This window comes from Hippocampus bargibanti, linkage group LG12 (assembly GCF_051943395.1).
Source record: "Hippocampus bargibanti isolate YZ-2025 linkage group LG12, ASM5194339v1, whole genome shotgun sequence".
Classification (NCBI taxonomy): Eukaryota; Metazoa; Chordata; class Actinopteri; order Syngnathiformes; family Syngnathidae; genus Hippocampus; species Hippocampus bargibanti.
The window spans coordinates 576,829-599,637 of record NC_142745.1 but is presented as its reverse complement, the minus strand read 5'-3'; the positions used below and the strand labels follow the sequence as shown (position 1 = coordinate 599,637).

At 41.4% G+C, this 22,809-nt stretch overlaps 2 protein-coding genes across 3 annotated transcripts; one reads left to right on the top strand and one right to left on the bottom strand.

The window, feature by feature from the left end:
- Nucleotides 1-311: 311 nt before the first annotated feature.
- bloc1s1 (biogenesis of lysosomal organelles complex 1 subunit 1) lies at nt 312-3,396 on the bottom strand. Of its 2 annotated transcripts, XM_089011253.1 has the most exons (5): nt 3,262-3,396; nt 2,759-2,829; nt 2,480-2,552; nt 1,792-1,924; nt 312-987 (listed from the first exon to the last, which is right to left on the bottom strand). In XM_089011253.1, the coding sequence occupies exons 2-5, from the start codon at nt 2,817-2,819 to the stop codon at nt 877-879; spliced, it is 378 nt and encodes a 125-aa protein (XP_088867379.1). In that variant the 5' UTR covers nt 2,820-2,829; nt 3,262-3,396; the 3' UTR covers nt 312-876. The 2 variants fall into 2 exon arrangements, with proteins under 2 accessions (XP_088867379.1, XP_088867377.1); XM_089011251.1 differs by lacking the exon at nt 3,262-3,396 and having other exon boundaries at nt 2,759-2,910.
- On the top strand, nt 3,304-22,695 carry itcha (itchy E3 ubiquitin protein ligase a). Its single transcript, XM_089011219.1, has 24 exons — nt 3,304-3,444; nt 5,923-5,979; nt 6,401-6,542; nt 6,631-6,755; nt 7,567-7,698; nt 8,372-8,420; nt 8,506-8,651; nt 9,892-10,087; nt 11,138-11,233; nt 11,802-11,976; nt 12,062-12,131; nt 13,199-13,283; nt 13,849-13,977; nt 14,055-14,127; nt 14,719-14,790; nt 15,412-15,500; nt 15,586-15,745; nt 16,777-16,910; nt 17,115-17,255; nt 17,360-17,480; nt 18,343-18,447; nt 19,492-19,588; nt 19,677-19,749; nt 20,095-22,695. The coding sequence occupies exons 2-24, from the start codon at nt 5,955-5,957 to the stop codon at nt 20,192-20,194; spliced, it is 2,535 nt and encodes an 844-aa protein (XP_088867345.1). The 5' UTR covers nt 3,304-3,444; nt 5,923-5,954; the 3' UTR covers nt 20,195-22,695.
- Nucleotides 22,696-22,809: the final 114 nt, after the last annotated feature.

Here is a 22,809-nt window from a genome sequence, read left to right as displayed (position 1 = left end):
CCGCCATTGCTAATCCCAAATCCAGCCAGGCATTTGCTTTGTGCACATTTCAGGAAAAATACGGCAAAATGGAACCATTGGGTTCAAGTCATTTAGATTAGCCAACTGCTCATTGCTGGATGTACATTTCATTTCTTTTCTTTCACATTACTTTGGGATCAGTCAAGTGTTCTTTTATTGTGCACAAACACAATTAGGTTTTTATATAAAGGACAGCCGACATCACTTTTTTGTTTCCTAACTGACATCAGAAAAAAACGCTTCATAGCATCTAAAATGCCCAAAACATGCAGTATGATATTTTTAGTCAATTTCATTCATTTTCATCTTTATTTAAAAAATGGCACACACATCATACAGTTAATACTGCCAGACAGAGATAAATCTGTTTTATAAAAATGGACAAACATGTTCCTCCTCTTGATGCACAATACAATATTTATATAGCGCTTTAGCAACAGCTGAAGCTGCAACGAACCGCTTACCACGGACAGGTAATATATGCAGGAAATAAAGTAGTCAAAAAGTTAGTAGAAATGACCAGGGAGTGAAACCAGTGATGCGCTCCTTCTTACGAGTACCGGTCAAGAGGCGAGCGGCAGTATTCTGGACAAGCTGGAGACGCTCCATGGAGGATTGGCTGACTCCAAAGTAAAGCGCATGACAGTCATGGAGCCGAGATGTGAAAAAAGGCATGAATGACTGCTTCAAGGTGCTCATTATAAATAAGACAACATCCTTGTGAGCGGACACATTTTAGATTGCTCCAAAAATCTCACAGTAAGATACCAAACTGAACCTTTTACAATTAAAAAAACATCAACGTCATCTTCTATTATTTGATATTGCTTTGTGACACTTCTATGATGGAAGCGATTATGAGGGAGCTGACTGAAGATGACCCTTGTGTACGTACTCCAGAGCTGTCGCGACGGTCCTCATGTCCATCTCGATGCTGCGGGCCCAGTTCTCCACATCTCCAATTTCCTGTTTAAAAAAAAAAGTGTTCAGTTCCTCCAAATTTGGCCACAGCTCACAATGAAAGCTTTCCATTTTCCCAAGGTGAAAGTTATTATTATCAAAGGAAGATGGCGCTGGACTGGCCCTGTTCCATATCAGATTAGTCACTCCCGATCATCGATAGTCTACCAGATCACGCCGAATATAGCCCACATCGCAGGGTAATCAGTCACTCACTCAGTTAATCTTCTCGAGAAATCCAACAATCAGGCTTTGATCGGAAAAGGGGAGGCGGTGTATAATCTGGTCAAAATTTCAGTGTGTATGTACACTGCTTAAGAATGCTTGCACAACTCCGGTCAAAACTCGTATTCAAATAAGTGCGGTATGCCAACATCGATCATTCGTGCTCACGATACCATCCAGCAAATTTTCCAGCATTCAGGTTGCAGTACTTACTCTAGAATGCCTTATCCGTCTGTCGAAATAAAAGCAGTATTTCAATTATTCCCACTGTATTTCTATGAGTGTTGCATTGATTGTTCCATAGCGGTCGGTAGTGAGGTATTTTATGGAGTCTGCTACTAAATAGTTTAGATCCATGACAGCACACATGTTTACACTCTTGCATTTGTTTATACCACATCTACGATGAAACAAGTCTGTCACACAGTCTCAGCCGCTGACATTTGGGGATTTTCTTTCATAGACAGATACATTTGCACTATCCGTAAAAAAAAATAAAAATGGACCGATTTGACACTTTTGGGTTAGATACTGTGAATAAATTCAACTGACTTATTTATAGGCACATCTGTTTGGACACGTTACCTTCAGGGCCTGATTGAAGCCTTCCACCATGCTGATCCATTGTGCAGTCTGTTTGGAAAACTGACCGGCCTGCACTTGAAGTGTTTTCACCTCGTGGTCGAGCTTGCGCTGGTTGACATATGCCTGGGCCACACTGAAAAAGAGAAGCACATTTGCTCAAAAAAGAGCACAAAAACCTCTGCTAAACTGTCATTGATATCCCTGTCATGATCGGAAGCAGTAAATGAGAACCCTATTGAACCAGAAATGCAAACAGTTGCTCTGTATCAGCTACAATATGACCATAGGAAAGGTTTCATGAACATGTTTGATAAAATGCCATATTACACCATTTGCCCATATCAATGATAATAATTTGGTCAATTATTGTTCGAGTTCTGCATAATCTCTGTTATGTACCACGATGTTCTTCATCACACATGACAGTTTGCCTTTTTTGTATACATTTTGTCAAGTTGACACACATGATTTGCTCTCGTTGGGCACATGCAATATGGCGGACCGGATCTGGCCCCTGGTCCTTCAGCTCTTTCCAAACACTTCTTAACCACATTGTCCCAGTTATGTCCGAAAGTATCAACTCAATTTAAAGCCATCACACCAAACCACCTCATATAAGAGAAGTCACTACTTCTAGATAGATGAATAGTAAAAATATTTCAGGCGGAAAAACATGAGTACTTCCTACCCGACGTTGAGATGGTCCACCAGGGCTTCCGTAAGGCAGGTGGCTGCAGAGATGGCTTCACGTCGATGTCGTTCTGTGAAACGAACAGTTTTACGCAAAGAAAACGTGAAAAGAAAATACCACCATTAGTGGCGAGGTTAGAACGAGGCGTGGTGGGTTATCCCGGTGGAATTTCTTTTTTCGTTCTCAAATATTTTGCATTCACTTTGTCGTGTTTCCAATCAGTTAGCGTCGTGGTCAATCTACTAAATAATGACCGGTCAAGATAGCCCTGCTTACCCTGCAGCTCTTTCCGCTCGTTTTGCTTCGCCTGGTGCTCCTTCAGCAAACGGGACAACATGGCGATTCAACTGGAATTGTATTCAAAGATTGAAACACCGATTGCCAAACAGGCAGGACTGTGCAGGATACCAACAGCTGACAAACAAAGTCACGAGACCATTGCGGTGACGTCACAAACAGGAACTTCCGCGTTGCCCCTGGGAGGAATGTCGCTTTATTTGGATTTGAAAAAATACAAAATATATCGACAATGTAAAACACGTCAAGATGATAGAGAATACACATATCCGCGGTTGGGGTTTTTTTTTTGTATTCGTCTTTAGCGAAACCAGAAAACCCTTCAAAATAAATGTTCTCCGTTACAAACGACGTTCTTCTAAGTTTCCGTGATCATCGAATCAATTTCAAAATCATAAAACCTCTTTTCTTATGTTCGCAAGTTAACATTTTCCGAGTCTTGGATCCATGCACATCTATGGCGTAATACGATCACTTATTACCGTGATTGTGAAAATCTTTCCACCGGAAAATATCCATCGGCTCTTGCTAGCGAGTAGCTATGAGATCTCCGGACCGTGCGTAATAATGGCAAACAGACGGCAACCATAAGGTGACAATTGTAAACTGGAAACGACATTAGGAGGGAGCAGCCCCGTGCCCCCCTCATCGCCTGCCCATGTCAGGTATGCCGTGATGCCGCTTGGGGCTCCAGGCACCATCGATGAAAGTCCCAAGCGCCGGTCGTCGCTAGCACAAATGCCGCGTTTAATGATTGTTGAAACGCAACTTTGTGGGCAATGGAACATTCACGAGCCAGGCTCGGAACTTTGTTTTTGTACGTTTAGGTTGTTTGTCATACATTTCAGAATATACATATAATAATAAAAATAATCGCCATGATTTGTTGTTATGGACGTCAACGTTTACGTCTCTAATAACATGCTAGTCAATTTTGCCAATCGGCAGCAAGCCTCTAGGGGCGAATTGTAATATCTTTGTAGCTAATCGCCATCGCTCACATTTGATCTTGATCAAAATCGACTATTCTGTGAGAACCATTAGCATGCTAGCTTTAGCCCAGGGTGGGATTTTCTATGCAGCTCAAGCAACTCACTCACTCCTCAAAATAGCCAAGCTTAACCCACCCCGTCATTGCATAACCTGTCGTAAAGGCATTATCGCAGTACTCAATGTTGTTTAATATACTGTACGGGACATGAAAAACACACTTTTCACACATTCATGATATTCAATACAACAGTCGAATCACACGCTTTCCGTGCGTAATTTAACGATGCGCCGGTTCCGCCGGCTCCAGTCTCCTTATTTTTTATTGAGACGCCAAAACTGATCACTTATCAATATTTTTGAGTAATACATAAATGTCAACATTTCAAGCCCCTAGGTGAAAAGTTAAGATAAAAACAAACATTCATAATCGGAGTTCACTTCAGGGTTTAAGGTCTAAACCCCTTATATAACTATCTAAATTTTAAACACTGTTAGATGCTTTTCATTCATGACTTTTTAGCTTTGTATGCATCCACCATGTAAGTAAACCGTTCCTGGTCTTTGCCAAATAGTGCTCCACAACGTGTTTGTTATCTATTGTAGCACCTCATCAACATTTGCCACATGGCAATGGGACTTTTATATGATGTAATTGATAACCTAATAGTAATAGGTAGAGAAAAGGAGTCAAAACATATCAGGAGAGCACTCACTAACTGTGGGTACCCTCAGTGGTCATTCAACAAATGTCAGAAAGAAAGAATAGCGAACGAAACTAATAATTCTCAAGATTCTAAAAGGAGAGGAGTAGCAGTACCGTACATTGCAGGAGTTTCTGAAAAATTACAAAGAGTCCTTTGGCAACATAAAATTCCTACTTATTTCAAACCGATAAACACGTTAAGGCAAAAATTAGTGCATCCAAAAGATAGGCTACCAAATGAAAAACAAAGTAATGTAGTTTATTCCATACATTGTAAGAATGAAAATTGTAAAGAGCAGTACATTGGGGAGACTCAACAAATTCTCAAAAAAAGACTTTATCAACATCGCAGGGATAATACTAGTGGGCCTCAATCGGCAGTACATTTGCACCTAAAAGCTAGCAACCACTCATTTGACGACAATGAGGTTAAAATCTTAGCGAAAGAACATAGATGGTTTGAAAGGGGGGTGAAAGAGGCGATTCTTATAAAACAACAAAATCCTTCATTAAACCGGTCTGGTGGTGTGAGGTTCAATTTGGATCGTTCATACAATAGCCTGCTCAGGCAAAACAGGTTAGGCAACTTTCGCAATGCTGATGAGGGTCGTTATGCTGATGAGGTGATACCGGGGGGAGTGGGTGTAATAGGCCAATCGTTAGTCAGGAATGTAGGAACAATCAGTGGGGCCACAAGGGGGGGGTCCCGCGCCCCCCCAACCTGAGGGACCTATCATAGCTGTGTCCGGCGCCACCAGGTCTGGACATTAGGGATATATAAATGGGGCCGATACGACCAGTCAGACTTTAGTTCGCTGACGAAGTCTCTTGGATAGGAGGCGAAACGTCCGAAACCTTCACTTTTGTACAGATGACGGCTGAAGAAACCTTCTCATCGATAACCTAATAGTTGTAAAAGGTTGTGAAAATAGTTTCAAGCAGTGATGACAGAGTTGTTGACACGTTACATAATCTGTTGACACGAGATTGACATTGAGTGGTCATTCACTAGTGACCTCTGCTGTACATTTAAGATCGTTGCAGGTATACAAAATGGAAAGAACGGAAAAACTTGCATGCTGAAAGTCAAGTTGTTCGAGAGTTCAACGTTTGCTTTTTTTTTTGTGTGTGAATGAGCAAAAGAGTTGTATTCAGAATATAGCAAATGTATCTATAGTAACATTCATAGTTAAAACGTTCAATTTATGTTTGGGATTTAATGTACCAAAGTGTTCAATTATATGCAAAAACCCAAAATTTGATTAATTCCTACATTTTTGTTGAGGAATGACGTTTTTTGAAGGGCCTGTTTGTTCCAAGTCAATTTTTCTCTCTTGAACACCAGTTCCCTTGCTTTACTTTCAAAATCGGAGTGTTTGGTCCACGCCTGTCGCCATGTTTAGGTTTATTGTTTATAATAATGTTGCATTTCCATCTCATGTTCCAGTTACTGGTTCTTCGCAGTGTTATGGATGAACGATGAAGGCCCAATTACAAGTCACAGGTATGCTTTTCTTTCACTTATTTTTTTGTATCCGTCATAAAATCAATCGCATCTGGCCCGCTTGTAGAATTAATACATTTATATGAATGTTTCAAATGAACCAAAATACATGCTTAAGGTAGCTTAAATTACCGAATGACCTCCCAGTGCAGAGGCACCAGGTTCAATTACAGTTGGTTCAGGGTGTCCCCCACCTACTGCCTGAAGACAGCTGTGATTGGCTCAATCAGCCCCACGACCCTTGTGAGGATAAGCAGATCGGAAAATGGATGGCTGGATATGGCCTAAAGCTAAAAAAAAAAAAAAAAAAAAAGTTGTTGCATTATTTAGCCCCTTTCAAGATAGAAACTGTGAAAAATAAGCTTTAACTTCAGCTCTTTTGAACAATGATTACAAGATGATGTTTGGTATCCCTTCCCAGTTCTTTCTGCCAAACTCAAGGAAAACAAAAAGAACTGGTTCGGCCCCAGTCCGTACGTCGAGGTAGCAGTGGACGGCCAATCAAAACGGACAGAGAAGTGCAACAATACACACAGTCCAAAATGGAAGCAGGCTCTCACAGTGTAAGTCAGTCTTACGTATTTTTTCAACCTCTGCCTTCATTTTTCAAAGCTTTCACCTTGTCTAAACACGTCTTTGCTTTGCTTGTAGAATCGTGACACCTTTCAGCGAGCTGATATTCCGCGTGTGGAGCCATCAGACGCTGAAGGCGGACATCTTGTTGGGAATGGCCACGCTCCAGATCTGCGACATCCTGAAGGCCAACGAGCTGAAATGTGAGTTTGTTGCCATTGACGACTGTCCGTCAGAAGTTGACCTTTCGCTCTTTGCTAGATTTTTTTTTTTGCCCCCACTCATAACACAAGAGGAACCCAAGTTGCTTGGCCGATGAGTTTTCATAATGTTTTTAATTAACATCAGATACTGGCGCTAGATAACATACTGTGACGCATTCTTTTATTCAATTGGCATTAGCAGCAAAGCTTTTAACTGTAAAATCATAAATTGCTGAAGACACAATCATCGCATCAATATACGTGTGCTTTTCAAACAAATAAGATTGTGTGTTTGTGTTCAAATGTAACACTAGTTCTTCTCTAAACGTATCAGAAAGGGTGGTGGTCATCACACCTTATCTAGAGTTACCGGGACCTCCCAAAAATTCAAACAGGAATGTGTGTGTGTGTGTGTGTGTGTGTGTGTGTGTGTGTGTGTGTGTGTGTGTGTGTGTGTGTGTACTTTCTCTGTTTACTGTATTCCGGTTCTTCCCACATTACAATTTCCATAAAATATACAAAACTACAAAGCATTTTAATTGTTCAGAGGTGTGAATGAATGCGAGTTTGAATGAATGCCTTGGGTCCAAAATCATCTGTCACCTGACCCCGACACGAATGCTGAATTAAATAAGTAAAAAAAAAAAACATAGATGTAAGACTGTACAAACTGTCATCCTTTTACTAAAGCATCTATAAGCATACCAAAATAGCTTGATAATGAAATGTTATGCTGTAACACGTATGGTAAGATCTGAATCTCAAGTTGCATTTTGATAGCGTTTGTTTTTGTCTGTGGTTGTGTCCTCAGTGTGTGAGGTGGTCCAGACGTTGCAGCTGGCCTCTGACAGAGATTCCCGGGATATCGTCGGCGACCTGTCCGTCTGTCTGGACGGCATGCACGTGGACCCGCAAGCCTTTTCCGCAGCAGAGAGAGACCACGGTCAAAAAGATTCTTCCATATAACAACTTCAAAATACAGAAGATTTTTCATGCATTCACTGCCATTCACAAATTTATTCGGGCATTGAAAATATGACGCAGAGCGCCATTCCCGAATTTGTTTTTTTTTCTTCTTGCTTTGGTGCCGATAAAGCACTGGCCAGACCTCTGGCAATGTTTTTTTCCCTTCCACAAGCGGGGCAGAATTTCCCTTTTATTCCATGCTCGCGCTTTGTTCCAGCTTCAGCTGTTCAAGCGCTATACAAACCAATATGGATGGATTGCAGTGTATTTTGGCCACCCTCATTTCATGCTCATATAACTCCAGATCCATATAATTTAGGAATTAACTCTTTATTTGTGATGAAAGAAGAGAGTCTAAGGCTTCTTACGGTGCATGAAATGTTGATGTCGTCCTAAAAGTCAATATTCTGTGGGTCCTGGAACTCGAGTGACAATGCCAATAACTCCAGCAGTCTGGCAGTGAATGAGTTAATAGTCCCGCTGTGGAGAAATTTGCAATCTACAGCCACAAAATCTAAAGATTCAAGATGCTTGTGGAACTAAATTGATTGACTCGAATGTTAAACAACACTAATGCAGTCCAATTTTAGGCCAATGCGAAGAAAAAATAAGTAGTTGACCAAAAATGTCCTTCTTTCTTTTCATTGCAGCCTCTGCCCTAAAAGATGGCGCGAGACCAAATGGAAATATTGGCTACAGGTGGGCATTTTTCTTTTTGAAATACCCTCAGGTCCGTAATATGAAGCATAACCCCGATGACAACCTTATATGGAAACTTTTTTAGGGCCAGCAGAGATGCTTCACCCTCCAGCGACTTGGATGAGTGGGTCATCGTACCTGATGCTCGCACCGTCAATGGCGCCAGCTCCCCTTCCCATTGTCCAGGGGGCATCGGTGACCCTCGATCGGCCCGGCCTTCTTCCGCACCTGGTAAACCACAGAAAAACTGATCCAGTGACTGTAAAGTGACCTTGAGAGTTTCAAAAGGCGCTTAGAAATCAAATGCATTATTATTATTATTATTATTATTATTATGAAGTACAGTGATACCTTGGCTCACAAACTTTTCGGCTTACGAACGTTAAATTCCCGAGAATTCAATCTTGGCATACGAACGTGAACGAGCCCGTTCTGCAAACAAGGAAATGTCAGCGGACTTTTTTTGTCCTCTATGCCCCGCCCCCAGTCTCGGTTAAAGCCGCACGTGATTGGTCAATGGTGGTGGGGGGGGGTTACTGAATTCAGAGCTGCAAATTAAAATAGATAGGCAGACGACAGAGTGAGAAAATGGAAAGAAAGAAAGAGTGAAATTTGGACTCATTTCAACTTTATTGATAGTTCAAAGGCAGACTGTAGACAGGAAGGTTAAAATATCGCATCAATTAGGCTCCACAAATAACCCGCACTTGATACAAAAAGCTATCAACCCAGCTAAATAAAACACAATTGATGAGGAACTAGGTAAAATGATCGCAGAGAAAGCACCGGAACTTCCCTCGGATATCGTCAAGAGGCATGCTGGAAGTTCGACATCCATTGATGATTTCAAGGCTAGCCACGGATGGTTTGAGAACTTTAAGCGTCGTACAGGGATTCATAGTGTCATTTGTCATGGTGAAGCCAAAGCTTTCATGGAATCATTCCTCAAGATGTTGGAAGAGGAAGGCTCGGTTCCTCATCAAGTGTTTAATGCTAATGAAAGCGGCCACTCCATTCCATCAAGCCATCAACGACCATCACAAAGGTCAATAAACCGGCTTTATTATATAGTACGGTTTATTTCTTTCATTACAATACCATAGCACATTTATTGTACATCAAATAAGGTCTATTTTGTGTAGTTTTAAGGCTTAGAAAATTAGAAAGGAGAAAATTGGGTTTTTGAGGACCTGGGAATGGATTATTCTCATTTTAATGGTTTCTTATGGGAAATTAATGTTTGAGATACACACTTTTCACCTTATACACTCTGTCTGGGAACCAATTAAGTTCGTAAGACAAGGTACCACTGTATATATACATACACATTATATATATACACACACATTGACTCCCGCACTTGTAGTCCCGCTGATTCCTAACACTGTATTACCGTCACGTGATTAAGCTATGACTTTTGTTTCTACATTTTTCTCAACCAGTTCTAATCGTACGCTGCTGATCCTTCCAGTTTCCTCCAGCAGTTCGTCTCCAAGCGAGTTAAGCGAGGGTCCAACAACCGATGCGTCCTCTCAGGCATCCATCAGCGGCGGTTCGGATCAGCACCTGAACTCGGGGGCAGCGCAAGTGTCGGCGAGTGGGGCAAAAACACCTGCCGCGGCTGTTCCCAGAGTCTCGGCCATCAGCGGCGGCCCTTTGCCGCAAGGGTACACGCAACTCTCGCTTACACTCGTCACTAATCCCAATCAACCTAATACAGTACCGTGAGAGCTCAGCTTATGAACTTAATTGCCTCCCAGAAAGTGTGTGTGTAAGGCGAAAAGCTCATCTGCCGAACATTTATTTCTCATAAGAAACCATTAAAAATGAGAATCATCCGTTCCCAGGTAGCTAAAAGTACACAAAATATACCTTATTTTATGTATAATAAATGTGCTATTGTATTATAATTAAATAAATAAACTGTACTGTATAGTAAAGTTATTTTATTGACCTTTGTGATGGTCGTTGATGTAGTTACCTCTTGATGATATCCAAGTGAAGTTGCCGTGCTTTCTCGGCGATAATACCCTCACTCACACTGTTACCTGCTAGCTGCTTTTCGTTCATCCAAATCAACGGAAGTTTTTCAACCTCTTCTGTTGCCTGAGACCTTTACTTGGACAACACAGAAAAGCCCTTGGCCACACGTAGCAATGGTCGACTTAGCATACTGGTACTGGGGCGCTAAGTCACACAAACGCACACCTCGTTTGTGTTTTTCGATGATCTCCTTCTTCTGCTCGACTGTCATTTTCTTTTATGTCCTCTTTGGCTTAACACGAGCCTGCGGTGGTGTCTTTTTCGCTCCCATAATAGCAAAAGTATCCCTGATAACAAACCACGTATGCACTCAAGGAAAGGGGTGATGAAAACTGGTCCGCCAGCCACCGTGGCGCTGTGGTTTGGTGTTCTTCCGCCAAAAAGTAGTCCGCCAGCCATTCTGGCGCTACGTGTGCTTCCCGAAAACTCGTTCATATGCCAAGATAATATTCTCGCGAATTTAATGTTCGTAAGGCAAAAAGTTTGTTAGCTAAAGCGTTCGTAAGCTGAGGTATCACTGTATAGCCTTCACGGGTGAACGGAATTTTAATGACTATTAATTTTTGAATGCACGTCCAACTGTTGAGTGTTCCATGACTTTTTTTGAGTGTCATGCATGTTCTGCTTTGGGCTTTGACGGCAGTCACTGACGTGTCTTGTTTTGTCCAGTGCAGTTGGGAGCAGCGAGTAGACCAGAATGGACGCATGTACTTTGTGGATCACATTGAGAAGAGGACAACATGGGAACGACCCGAGTCACTGCCTACGGGGTAAAATGTGCTAAAACAACATTGACAGAGGTCTGGCCAGTGCTTCATTGGCACCCAAGCATGAAAACAAACCCAAAACAAACCCAAACTAATTCGGGAATGGCGCTCCGCATCATATTTTCAATTCCCAAATAAATTTGGGAATGGCAGTGAATGAGTAAAAAAAAATAGCACACTTATGTAGAGAGGGGGAAACATTTTGTCGGTACAGGTTCTGAATATCACACTGAAGGTGTGTTGGATTGGATTGGATGTACCTTTATTTGTCTCGCAGTGGAGAAATGGACATTTCACAGCAGCAAAGTTATGAAAGGAAGAGGAAAGGGAAGAAAGAAGTAGAAAAAAGTAGAAAAACAAAATACAGGAACTGCTGGAAAGCCATCTCATAGTAAAAAAAAAACGAAATAACAAATATGACAACACAAAGACACAGAAAGTCATTCATTCTTCAGCACTTGCAGTACCTTCTTTGTGACATGAAGCAGTTCTTGATGAAAGGTGTTTTAGTTGTAGCACTGTTATTCAAGAAATTGTAGTCAATATCTGATTCAAGCTAACTTGTGCACAGTTGGGAGCGCAGGGTGGACCCCATGGGCCGCGTGTACTTTGTGGATCACATCACCAGGACCACCACATGGCAGCGCCCCACGCAGGAGTCGGTGCGCAACTACGAGGAATGGCAGCACCAGCGCAGCCAGCTGCAGGGAGCCATGCAGCAGTTCAACCAGAGATTCATCTACGGGGTGAGAAGAGGTGCACCCGGAAAAACAAATTGAAGGACTTGAGATGTTGGAAGTAGATTGTGTGTTTGTTTTGTTTTTCTTTTAGCTCCAGGACCAATTGGCTGCCACGTCCAACAAAGAATTTGATCCAATGGGCCCTCTGCCGCATGGATGGGGTAAATACTCGCCATTTCACGTCTTCATCAATTGCAATAAATGTTGAAATGTGTCACAGATGTTTCATCGGACACTGTGGACAAAGGCTCGAACACAGGAAGATTGTCTTTTACTGCCGGCAGGGGACGTAGCCATTCAAGACAGACGCCCAAATTTTACAGCCCTCTGCCAAGCTATTTTATTTATTGAAATCAAATTAAAGTGATACATTAGTAAAACATAGTTGTCTTGATTAGAATACCGCACCCCTGTATGTCCCAAGCACCGACAACTATAAACAACAGAAGGTAGAATGAACTGATCGATTTGTAACCTGGCGAATGAGCTCTTCCTGTGTGGAAGTTTCAAGTCCTAAATTCTGTCGAAGGAAGGAGTTAACCAAGTACTAAATTATGTCCAAGGCTAGATCTCCTAGATGAAGATGACAGGTTAACAGGCTGTGTCTGTTCAAGTTAGTTTGACCCATGCTTTCATTGTGACCTCGAGTCACACATGTTCACTAAGCATATAACATGAAACTTTTAAAGGACAACCGACACCATTTTTTTGTTTCCTAACTGACATCAGAAAAACGTTTGATGGCATCTAAAATACCCAAAACACGCAGTGTGATATTTTGAGTCAAATGCAAAACACCAATAAAAATGACTTCAAGTGTTCAGTGAATATCAAATAGTTATCTTGGTGAAACACACAAGGATTCACCATCACATTATTTGTGTGTTTTCCTTCTAATTTCGCCATCAACACAGATGAACACAAAGTTTTCAGACCAAACAAAGTACCGCAAAATGCATTGTGTGTCCTTTTCTCGGTCAGGGGCGTTCCTTCCGTGACGTGACGTCATGAATCGTCACCAACTCAAAAACAAGACTTCCTGAATATTCAGCGCGAGTCTTAAAACGTGAAATATAGCTATGTGCGGAGTAGAAGTCATTTGAAGTGATTTTACAAATTATGGACACAACTTGTCTTGAGGCGTCGGTTGTCCTTTAAATATGATAACTTCTATTCTGTCTAATTTCTTATCAAAATGTGTTTCTCCTTTTTTTTCTCTCTGTCACAGAAAAGCGGACAGACACAAATGGCAGAGTGTATTTTGTCCATCACCCGACTCGGACAACTCAATGGGAAGACCCCAGGACACAAGGGTGGGTGTGCACGGGGGTTTTACTAATCTTACAAATTATTATTTATTATATTTATTCTAGTATATAACATTTTTATTTATAACATTACAGTACAGTGAGACCTCATCTTACGAACGTAATTGGTTCCCAGAAAGTGTGTGAAGCGAAAAGTTTGTCTGCCAAACATTTATTTCCCATAAGAAGCCATTAAAAATGAGAATAATCCGTTCCCAGGCCCCCATAAAACATCATTTTCGACGAAATAAGGATTAATATTACACAAAATAGACTTTTTTATGTCTAATAAATGTGCTATTGTATGATTTTCCAGATTGTGTTCCACCTTTCTCCTCATTGATAGTCCCGAACACTTACCGAATCCTCCACATTTAGTCTCAGCAATGTTTGCACATTTTTAAATGTTATTTCTGTTTGCGTTTTGTTTGATATGCTTTACACTACTTACATTTCATGTCGTGAAGTGAAGTACAACATTATTGCCGATAAAGTTTCATTTAAAGTCAATGACAGAATGTTAACCATTCGCCACAGTTTGAAGTATGGTATCCCGTCCGGTACTTGTTAGGCTGCTGAATGACAAGCCTCTGCCCGAGGGCTGGGAAATGAGATTCACCGTGGATGGCAACCCTTACTTTGTGGATCACAACAGGCGAACCACCACCTACATCGACCCTCGCACAGGCAAATCCTCACTGTGAGTTGCCCGTTATGCATTCTTGATCTCTGATGTCTTTCACGGCCTAAAATAATTGTCCCATTATTCCACAACAGTGAAAACGGACCGCAGATTACCTACGTCAGGGACTTTAAGGCCAAAGTGCAATACTTTCGATTCTGGTGTCAGGTAAGAAAGGCAAGTCATTAAGCAAGTCCGGGCAAGACGGTTTTATCTAGCATACTTCATTTACAAGGCAACTCAAGCAAAGACACCTCCCATAAAAAAAAAAAAAAAAACATTTTGTAAACATACTGTAATCTCCGGACTGTAAGCCTCACCCAGTACATTTCTCAAGGAAAAAAACATTTTGTACATACATAAGCCGCACCAGTCTATAAGCCGCATCTGCACAAATTGAACTTGAGATATTTATAAAGAAAGACGGCACACAGAAAATGTTTTCAACGTTTCAATAAAATACCTTACCTTTTCTTTCAAAACTGTGCCTGTTACGCGGCAGCAACACAACAAGCATTATGGTAGCAACACAGCCCAAACAGGGCTAATTAAAAAAAACATTCCGGTATAAGTCACTGAGACACGGCAGTAACACAGCAGCAACATATTAGCGCTCGCTAGCAGATCTGGGTACAAAAACATCCCAAGTTACCGAGAGACGGAAGAAACACATTAGCACTCACTAACATGGCTGGTTAAACGTTTTTTTTCCTTTAAGTGGAACCTAATGAGAATATTTGTGTATTTATCCTCACCCAGCAACTGTCAATGCCGCAGCACATTAAGATTTCCGTCACCAGGAAAACCCTGTTTGAGGACTCATTCCAGCAGGTAATGAAAGTCATCCCTCACCACTTCTTCTAATTAACACGAGCCAATGGCAAAATGTAACAGTAGCATTAATAATATATATATATATATATATATATATATATATATATCATAGTATCATAGCAAAGTACAGTACAATATCCGATTGTCTCGTCGAAAGTCAAATAAATCAGGAGGGTGGTGGTATGAAATCAGCATTCATTGTGAATATTTCCTGCTTTATTTATCTAGCTATTTAGCTAGCCATCTCACTAGCTAGCTATTTGCTACCAAGATGATTATTTCTTCTTCTTCTTTTCTTCTTTTTCTCATTATTATTATTATTATTATTATTATCATCTAGATACTGTAGCTATCTATTAGCTATATAGCTATCTAGCTGGCTGGCTACCTATCCAGCTAGCTAGCTATTAGTTATCTATTGGCTAGCTAGCTAGCTTTCTATCTATCTACCTGAGTTACTTCCAAGTTGAGTGAACGCTGGCATGCGTGGCTGCCGCTGCTCACCCGCAGACAAAACCTATCCTGTGACTGTAAAGTGACCTTGAGAGTTTTGAACAGCGCTTATCAATGCAATGTATTCTTCTTCTTATTTGATAATTGATCTGTTTCTTTTGCAAGATCATGAGCTTCCATCCTCAAGATCTGAGACGGAGATTGTGGATCATTTTTCCCGGGGAGGAAGGTTTGGACTACGGCGGCGTCGCCAGGTAATTTCCACTCGGGTCGTGTATCAGTGGGCAACCAATCACAGAGCACGTTTATTCTTCCATTTTATTTGATCTCCGCCTTTAGGGAATGGTTCTTCTTGCTCTCTCACGAAGTGCTCAACCCCATGTACTGCTTGTTCGAATACGCCGGCAAGGACAATTACTGTCTGCAGATCAACCCCGCCTCCTACATCAACCCCGACCACCTCAAGTACTTCAAGTTCATCGGGCGCTTCATCGCCATGGTAACTGCATCGCTCTGAAGTAGAGACAGGCAGTATTTGATGAAAATGAAAAACCATAACATACATTTGGGTCATTTTCAGTTTTTATTAACTCGTTCACTGCCAGACCGTGTGCAAAAATGTGTGCACTCCAGTGCCAGGGTTTTTGTCATTTTCACTCAAATTCCAAGACCCACAGAATATTGGGTTTTAGGACTACCGTGAATAGACTGTTACCGCCTAATTTTGATCCATTTAGGGTTCTATTTTTGTACACAGTACACAGTGTGCTTGGCTGGTTTAGTCTGGTTTAGCGTGTTTGAGAATTTGGCAGACCGCACTGTGTCTTTAAGGCGGACTTTTTTGTTCCACACACCCCAGACATACCTGACAATTTGATGACATGAAAATAGACTAGATGTTAGACTTAGTGGTGCATGTAATACACTGTATACATATCATACATATAATACACTGTATACATAAAGGGAAAAAGACATTGCCAGAGGCCATTGCCAGTGCTTTATCAGCACCCAAACAAAACCCAAACAAATTTGGGAATGGGGCACTGTCATATTTTCAATTCCAGAATACATTTGGGAATGGTAGTCATATCTAGCTGGCTAGATATGGACTGAGAGGCTATCTAGCTGGCTATCTTGCTGGCTAGCTATTAGCTAACTAGCTAATGAGCTGGTGGCTGGTAGAAAGCTAGCTAGCTGGCTGTTGGCTGGGTGGCTATCTAGCTGACTATCTATTAGCTATCTATTAGCTAGCTGGCTAGCTTTCTATCTATTTGAGTTACTTCCGGGTTGAGTGAACGCTGGCGCGTGTGCCTGTCGCTGGTCACCCACAGAAAAACGTATCCTGTGACTGTAAAGTGACCTTGAGAGTTTTGAATGGTGCTTAGAAATTAAACAAATTATTATTATTATTATGATGATGATGATGATGATGATGATGATTATTATTCTTCAATTGGTCTTGCAAATATATTTGCTTGCCCATGTCATGAATAAAATGGCTTTTGCCCTTATCTGTTGTCATCTTAGGCTTTGTTCCATGGCAAATTTATCGACACAGGTTTCTCGCTGCCCTTCTACAAGCGCATCCTGAACAAGCCTCTGGCCCTTAAAGACCTGGAGTCCGTGGACCCCGAATTTTACAACTCTCTCATATGGATCAAGTAGGTCGGAGGATGGGGGGGGGGGGTCTCTGACTTTGAATGCTTATCAATGGCTTGCTTGACGGCCGATCAAAATGAATGGAATATTACACAATCCTTCATTGTTTAGTTTGCATCTATAATTCTATTTACATTGGATGAATTTCTGTCATCTATGATCGTATCGCTTCAACAAGCTAATGCGATGAACGCTGGCTTTCCTAGGGATAACAACATCGAAGAGTGCGGCCTGGAGATGTTCTTCTCTGTCGACAAAGAAATCTTGGGTGAGGTCACCACGCACGAGCTCAAACCGGATGGCGGGAATGTTCAAGTGAGCGAGGAAAACAAGGAGGAGTACATCAGGTGCCATGGTCACACTCCATACGTACAACTTGAAATCTGACGCTAAAAGGTCAAAGGTTAAGGTCAAGGCGGCAGCTCATCCTTATTTTGCGTGCTGATGTCAGGTTGGTGGCCGAGTGGAGGCTGTCCAGAGGTGTGGAAGAGCAGACCCAGGCCTTCTTTGAGGGTTTCAACGAAGTTCTGCCGCAGCAGTACCTTCAATACTTTGACGCTAAGGAACTAGAGGTATTGAGGAATATTGAAAGGACAACCAACACCATTTTCTCATCAGAAAAATGTTTGATAGCATCTAAAATACCCAAAACACGCAGGCCAAAACACCAATAAAAATGCCTAAAAGTGTCCCAAAAGTGCCACAAAATGAGCTCGGAACTGGGCAGATTCAGAAAGTCCTGCCCCCTCTTTTGTGACGTCACGTCAGGATACTCCTTCACAAACTGCCTCGCTCCAGAATCAAACAATGGCTTCAGAGAGTTCAGATTCGGAAAAGATGCTTTCGTGTTACTCATCCAGTTATGAATAGGATTCAACTAGTTCTGAAGAGGAAAGCATAAATGTTAGCAATCGATGAAAGAAGTCCTTCCGTATCAATAAAAGCCATCTGGACTCCAATGTAGCGCCCATAAAATGCACAAGGTGGCGCACAAGCTCCGTTGGAAACGGCCTGATTTGTCCGCTGGGAATTTGTGTCAACTTACACCTTCTTTATGCGTATTACTGCCATTGGCTGCGACCTACAACGATTCACCATGGCGTTATTGATGTCGTTTTCCTTCTAATTTGGCCATCAACACAGTGTTTCCAGACAAAAAAAGGACCCAAAATGCATTGTGTGTGGCTTTCTGGGTCAGCGGCGTTCCTGACGTGACGTCACCTCGGGCATCGTCATCAACTGGAAAACAAGACTTGCTGAATATTCAGCGCGAGTCTTAAAACGTAAAATATGCGGTGGAATCGTTGTCAAATGCGCTCAGTCGACGTCATTTGACAAATGATGGACGCAACTTGTCCGGAGGTGTCGGTTGTCCTTTAAGACTTAACTCCAAATAGCTTTTGCTCACTTTCTCCGCTTGCTGTCTGTCTTGAGGTGATGCTTTGTGGAATGCAAGAGATCGACCTTGTGGACTGGCAGAGAAACACCATCTACAGGCATTACGCTCGAACCAGCAAGCAAATTTATTGGTTCTGGCAGGTTGGTACTGAAATACTTTCTACTCAAAAAAAAAAAAAAAAAAAAAAAGGTAGCAGGGCTACTGAAAAAAACCCTTGTGAGTTGCCCATAAATCTGTTCTAAAAATAGCTCACGAGTGATTTTGATTTCATTTTGACTTGCTAAAAAGAATCAAAATAGGAGATGAATGTTACATTTGTTTATGTATTTAAACTTAAAGGACAACCGACGTCTCCGGACAAGTTGTGTCCATAATTTGTAAAATGGCTTCAAATGACTTCTACTGAGCGTATTTGACAAAGATTCCAGCGCATATAGCTAGCTATATTTTACGTTTTAAGACTCGCGCTGAATATTCCGGAAGTCTTGTTTTTGAGTTGGTGACGATGCCTTAAGTGACGTCACGGAGGGAACGCCCCTGACCGAAAAAAGGACACATTGTAGCAGTCCTTCCATCACGTCAATGCATTTGGCTGTACTTGGTTGGTCTGACAACCTCGTGTAGGACCAAAAAAGAAGCAGAAGAGGGCGACAAAGCTCTGTGTAAGGAATTTATCAGCCTGTGGAAACGGGCTGATTCATTCCTTACACGGAGCTTTGTCGCCATTTTCTGCCTCCTTTTTGGTGCTACATTTCCCGCCCCCAGATACCTCAAAATGGCACGGAAGAAATTCTTGAATCGATTGCAAACATGTAAGCTTTCCTCTTCAAAACGATTTGAATCATATTCATAACTGGATTGCAAACAAGAAAGCATCTTCTCCCAATCTGAAGCCATTGTTTTGATTCTCCAGCAATGCAAGACGTCTTGGCGTGACGTCACGAACAAGGGGGCGGGACCTTCTGAAACTCGCCATCTCCGGGTTCATTTTGAAGTCGTTTTTAGACACTTGAAGTCATTTTTATTGGTGTTTTGCATTTGACTAAAAATATCATCCTGCGTGTTTTGGGTATTTTAGATGCAATAAAACGTTTTTCTGATGTCAGTTAGAAAACAAAAAAGTGACGTCGGTTGTCCTTTAAACCATTCGCTGTCAGACAATGTTTGAATGTGTTTGTTTCCAGTTTGCAAAGGAGATGGACAATGAGAAGAGGATGCGACTGCTGCAGTTTGTGACAGGAACATGTCGCCTACCTGTCGGTGGCTTTGCCGACCTCATGGGTACTTCATCACGTTCTCGTTGTTCATTATTACGATGATTTTTTTTTCTTAATTAATATTTCGTCATATTTTTAATGACTAAATGAAGGAAGCAACGGCCCGCAGAAGTTCTGCATCGAGAAGGTGGGAAAAGAGAACTGGCTTCCGCGAAGCCACACGTGGTACGTCCAGTTTATTTCTTACTTACCTACTGATAATCTCAGTCTTGGCGTTTTCTTTACCCACTATTTGGTGAGACGCTTCCTTGTGTAGCGTCCATTGTTAGCAGACAAATTTGTATTGTTCAATAAAGACAGAAAGAGATGTTTTTATGTTAATGTTGATGTTAAAATTGAAAAAAATATCCTGTGACTGTAAAGTGTCCTTGAGAGTTTTGAAAGGCGCTTAGAAATGAAATTGATTATTTATTGATTTATTGATTTATTTTTTAACCATGTGACCTCATTCACACGAATGACCATTTGTGAGAATCACATTTGTTTTTGATCTTGTGTTGTCCCGCCAAGCTTTAATCGCCTGGACTTGCCACCGTACAAGAGCTACGAGCAGCTCAAGGAGAAACTCATGTTTGCCATCGAGGAGACTGAAGGTTTTGGGCAGGAGTGAGCACAGCACGCTGCAAACTTTTTCCTCACGTCTCCACAGCCGTTCAGGAGCTGCTTTTGATTCCCAAAATCACATCGTCTGTATACAATCACGGTTGCTTCAAAAGATGTCTGAGACCCTTTGAGACACTCGTTAAGCCACGTCAACGTCAACAACTTTATGCTGTGCGAGTGCAAAACAGGCCAGATTCTATGCACACTGTAAGATTTTATTGTCATTGTTTGATTTATTTTTTAATTTCCATTTAAAGGACAACCGACGCCTCCCGACAAGTTGTGCCCATCGTTTGTAAAATGGCTTCAAATGACTTCTACTGAGCGTATTTTACAAAGCCACCAAATATAGCTATATTTTACCTTTTGAGACTCGCACTGAATACTCAGGAAGTCTTGTTTTCCAGTTGGTGACGATTCCTGATGTCACGTCACGTCTGGAACGCCCCTGACCGAGAAAGCGACACACAATGCATTTTGGGTACTTTTTTTCCTCTGAAAACTTGGTGTTGATCCGTGTTGATGGCGAAATTAGAAGGAAAACACAGAAATAACGCAATGCTGAGTCGTGTGTTGCACCAAGACTACTATTTGATACTAGTTGACATAAATTCCCAGCAGACAAATCGGCCCATTTCCACGGAGCTTTGTCGCCATCTTCTGCCTTTTTTGGGTGCTACATTTCTCTCCAGATACCTCAAAATGACACGGAATAACTTCTTGAATCCATTGCAAACATTGATGCTTTCCTCTTCAGAACGATTTGAATCATATTCATAACTGGATGAGTAACAAGAAAGCATCTTCTCCCAATCTGAAGCCATTGTTTTGATTCTCCAGCAAGGCAAGACGTCTTGGCGTGACATCCCGAACAAGGGGGCGGGACATTCTGACACTGGCCACTTCCGGGTTCAATTTCAAGTAGTTTTTGGACACTTGAAGTCGTTTTGCATTTGACTAAAAATATCATCCCTCATGTTTTGGGTATTTTAGAAGCTATAAAACGTTTTTCTGATGCCAGTTAGGAAACAAAAAAGTGGTGTCGGTTGTCCTTTAAGTGTTCTAATGTGACTGATTTCAAGATGTAGCACAGGGTGTTCCTTTCATCTTTTTTTTCCTTCCAAGACCTCACTTTTCCCTGTTTTTTTTTTTTTTTTAATGGTTTGCACATAAACTGTAAGTGGCAAAGTGTGATTGTCCCGGACAGACTTTATTATTTTTTTGAAGTGCAATAGTTTTGTATCTTTACCAACAATCATCCTGATCACTTTACAAGCTAAGTTTAAATTTTTATGTGCTGATTTGATTCATTTTAGGTGTGTGTTTAGTTTTAGTATTTCTTCGGACCAAACTTTACTCAAAAAGGGACACCTTGCTATGTAATATAAATCTATTGGACCTTGTCATCTGTGGATAAATAGCAAATACTTGGCCTGAAAATATTTTACTGATGATGAAGTGTGATCCAATTTGTAAAATAAGTCTTATTCCCACTGAGTGATCGCAATTTAAATACACTTGTTTAATATCTAAATACATATAATTTATGCCGGCCTGGTGGTCGAGTGGTAGGCATGCCGATGTCACGCTGCAGAGGTCGTGAGTTCAATACCTGGTTTGTCCTTCCTGTGTGGAGTTGCATGTTCTCCCCGGGCCCGTGTGGGTTTTCTCCGGGTCCTCCGGTTTCCTCCCACATTCCAAAAACATGCATGACAGGCTGATTGAGCACTCCAAATTGCCCCTAGTTGTGAGTGTGAGTGCCAAGGGTTGTTTGTTTCTGTGTGCCCTCTGCAACCGGTTCAGGGTGTCCCCCGCCTACTGCCACTAAATGGCCGGGATAGGCCCCATCAGGATAAGCGGATCGGAAAATGAATGAATACATGAATATGATTCACACAAATAGTGACTGTGGTTTGAAAGCATAACGCGGGTGTCTCTAGTTTGATAGGGCAACAGCTATCGTTAACTGATTTGTTTCCTCATCAAGGATCAACCTTGCGCACAGTTTGCTAGTCAGCCGTAATGAGAATATACACCCAAACAAAACAACACAAACTGTTAGTAACTATCTTACCTATAAAGTTTTGTACATAAAACGTCATCTGCCTAAACCCCTGTGACTCTGAGATGCTTGATTATGTTTGGGCCACAACATGAGGTACACCTGCACATCTTCAATCAGATATTTTGCCTACCTTCACGTTATTGATAGAAGATATGGCATTTGCATGGTTGAATATCATTGTACAGAAATTCAATTGCAATAATTATTCAACCAAGTCATGTCAAATCAACACAACACACACACACACAATTACAAACACAATTCGCCTCGAATGTAAAGGTGTACCTTATATGTTGGCCGCTATGTTTGTACTGACTAATACTGTGCTACATAAACATTTCATAAACTTGTCTAAAGCGGCATGATTACCTATGACCGGGGAGAAATTGTTTTGTTACTCAAATATGTAGTTGCACCTCAATAAAATGACATGATCTATTTCACTTAATAATTTGAGATTCTTTTATATTTAAAAAAAGAAAAAGAAAAGCTTCATTAAGTAGACTCAGTCTACTTAGTAGAGCAGTGTTGTATGATCCTAATACTACGTATTACAG

What these genes read in the sequence shown, in the direction of transcription:
- bloc1s1 (XM_089011253.1), bottom strand. Translation starts at nt 2,819, where the DNA reads ATGTTGTCCCGTTTGCTGAAGGAGCACCAGGCGAAGCAAAACGAGCGG. An exon ending in CGAGCGGAAAGAGCTGCAGG is followed by an intron (nt 2,553 to 2,758) that starts GTAAGCAGGGCT and finishes TTCGTTTCACAG; the next exon opens with AACGACATCGACGTGAAGCC. An exon ending in GCTTCAATCAGGCCCTGAAG is followed by an intron (nt 988 to 1,791) that starts GTAACGTGTCCA and finishes TTTTTTAAACAG; the next exon opens with GAAATTGGAGATGTGGAGAA.
- itcha (XM_089011219.1), top strand. Translation starts at nt 5,955, where the DNA reads ATGAAGGCCCAATTACAAGTCACAG. An exon ending in ACTTTCGATTCTGGTGTCAG is followed by an intron (nt 14,128 to 14,718) that starts GTAAGAAAGGCA and finishes ATCCTCACCCAG; the next exon opens with CAACTGTCAATGCCGCAGCA. An exon ending in TTGAGGACTCATTCCAGCAG is followed by an intron (nt 14,791 to 15,411) that starts GTAATGAAAGTC and finishes TTCTTTTGCAAG; the next exon opens with ATCATGAGCTTCCATCCTCA.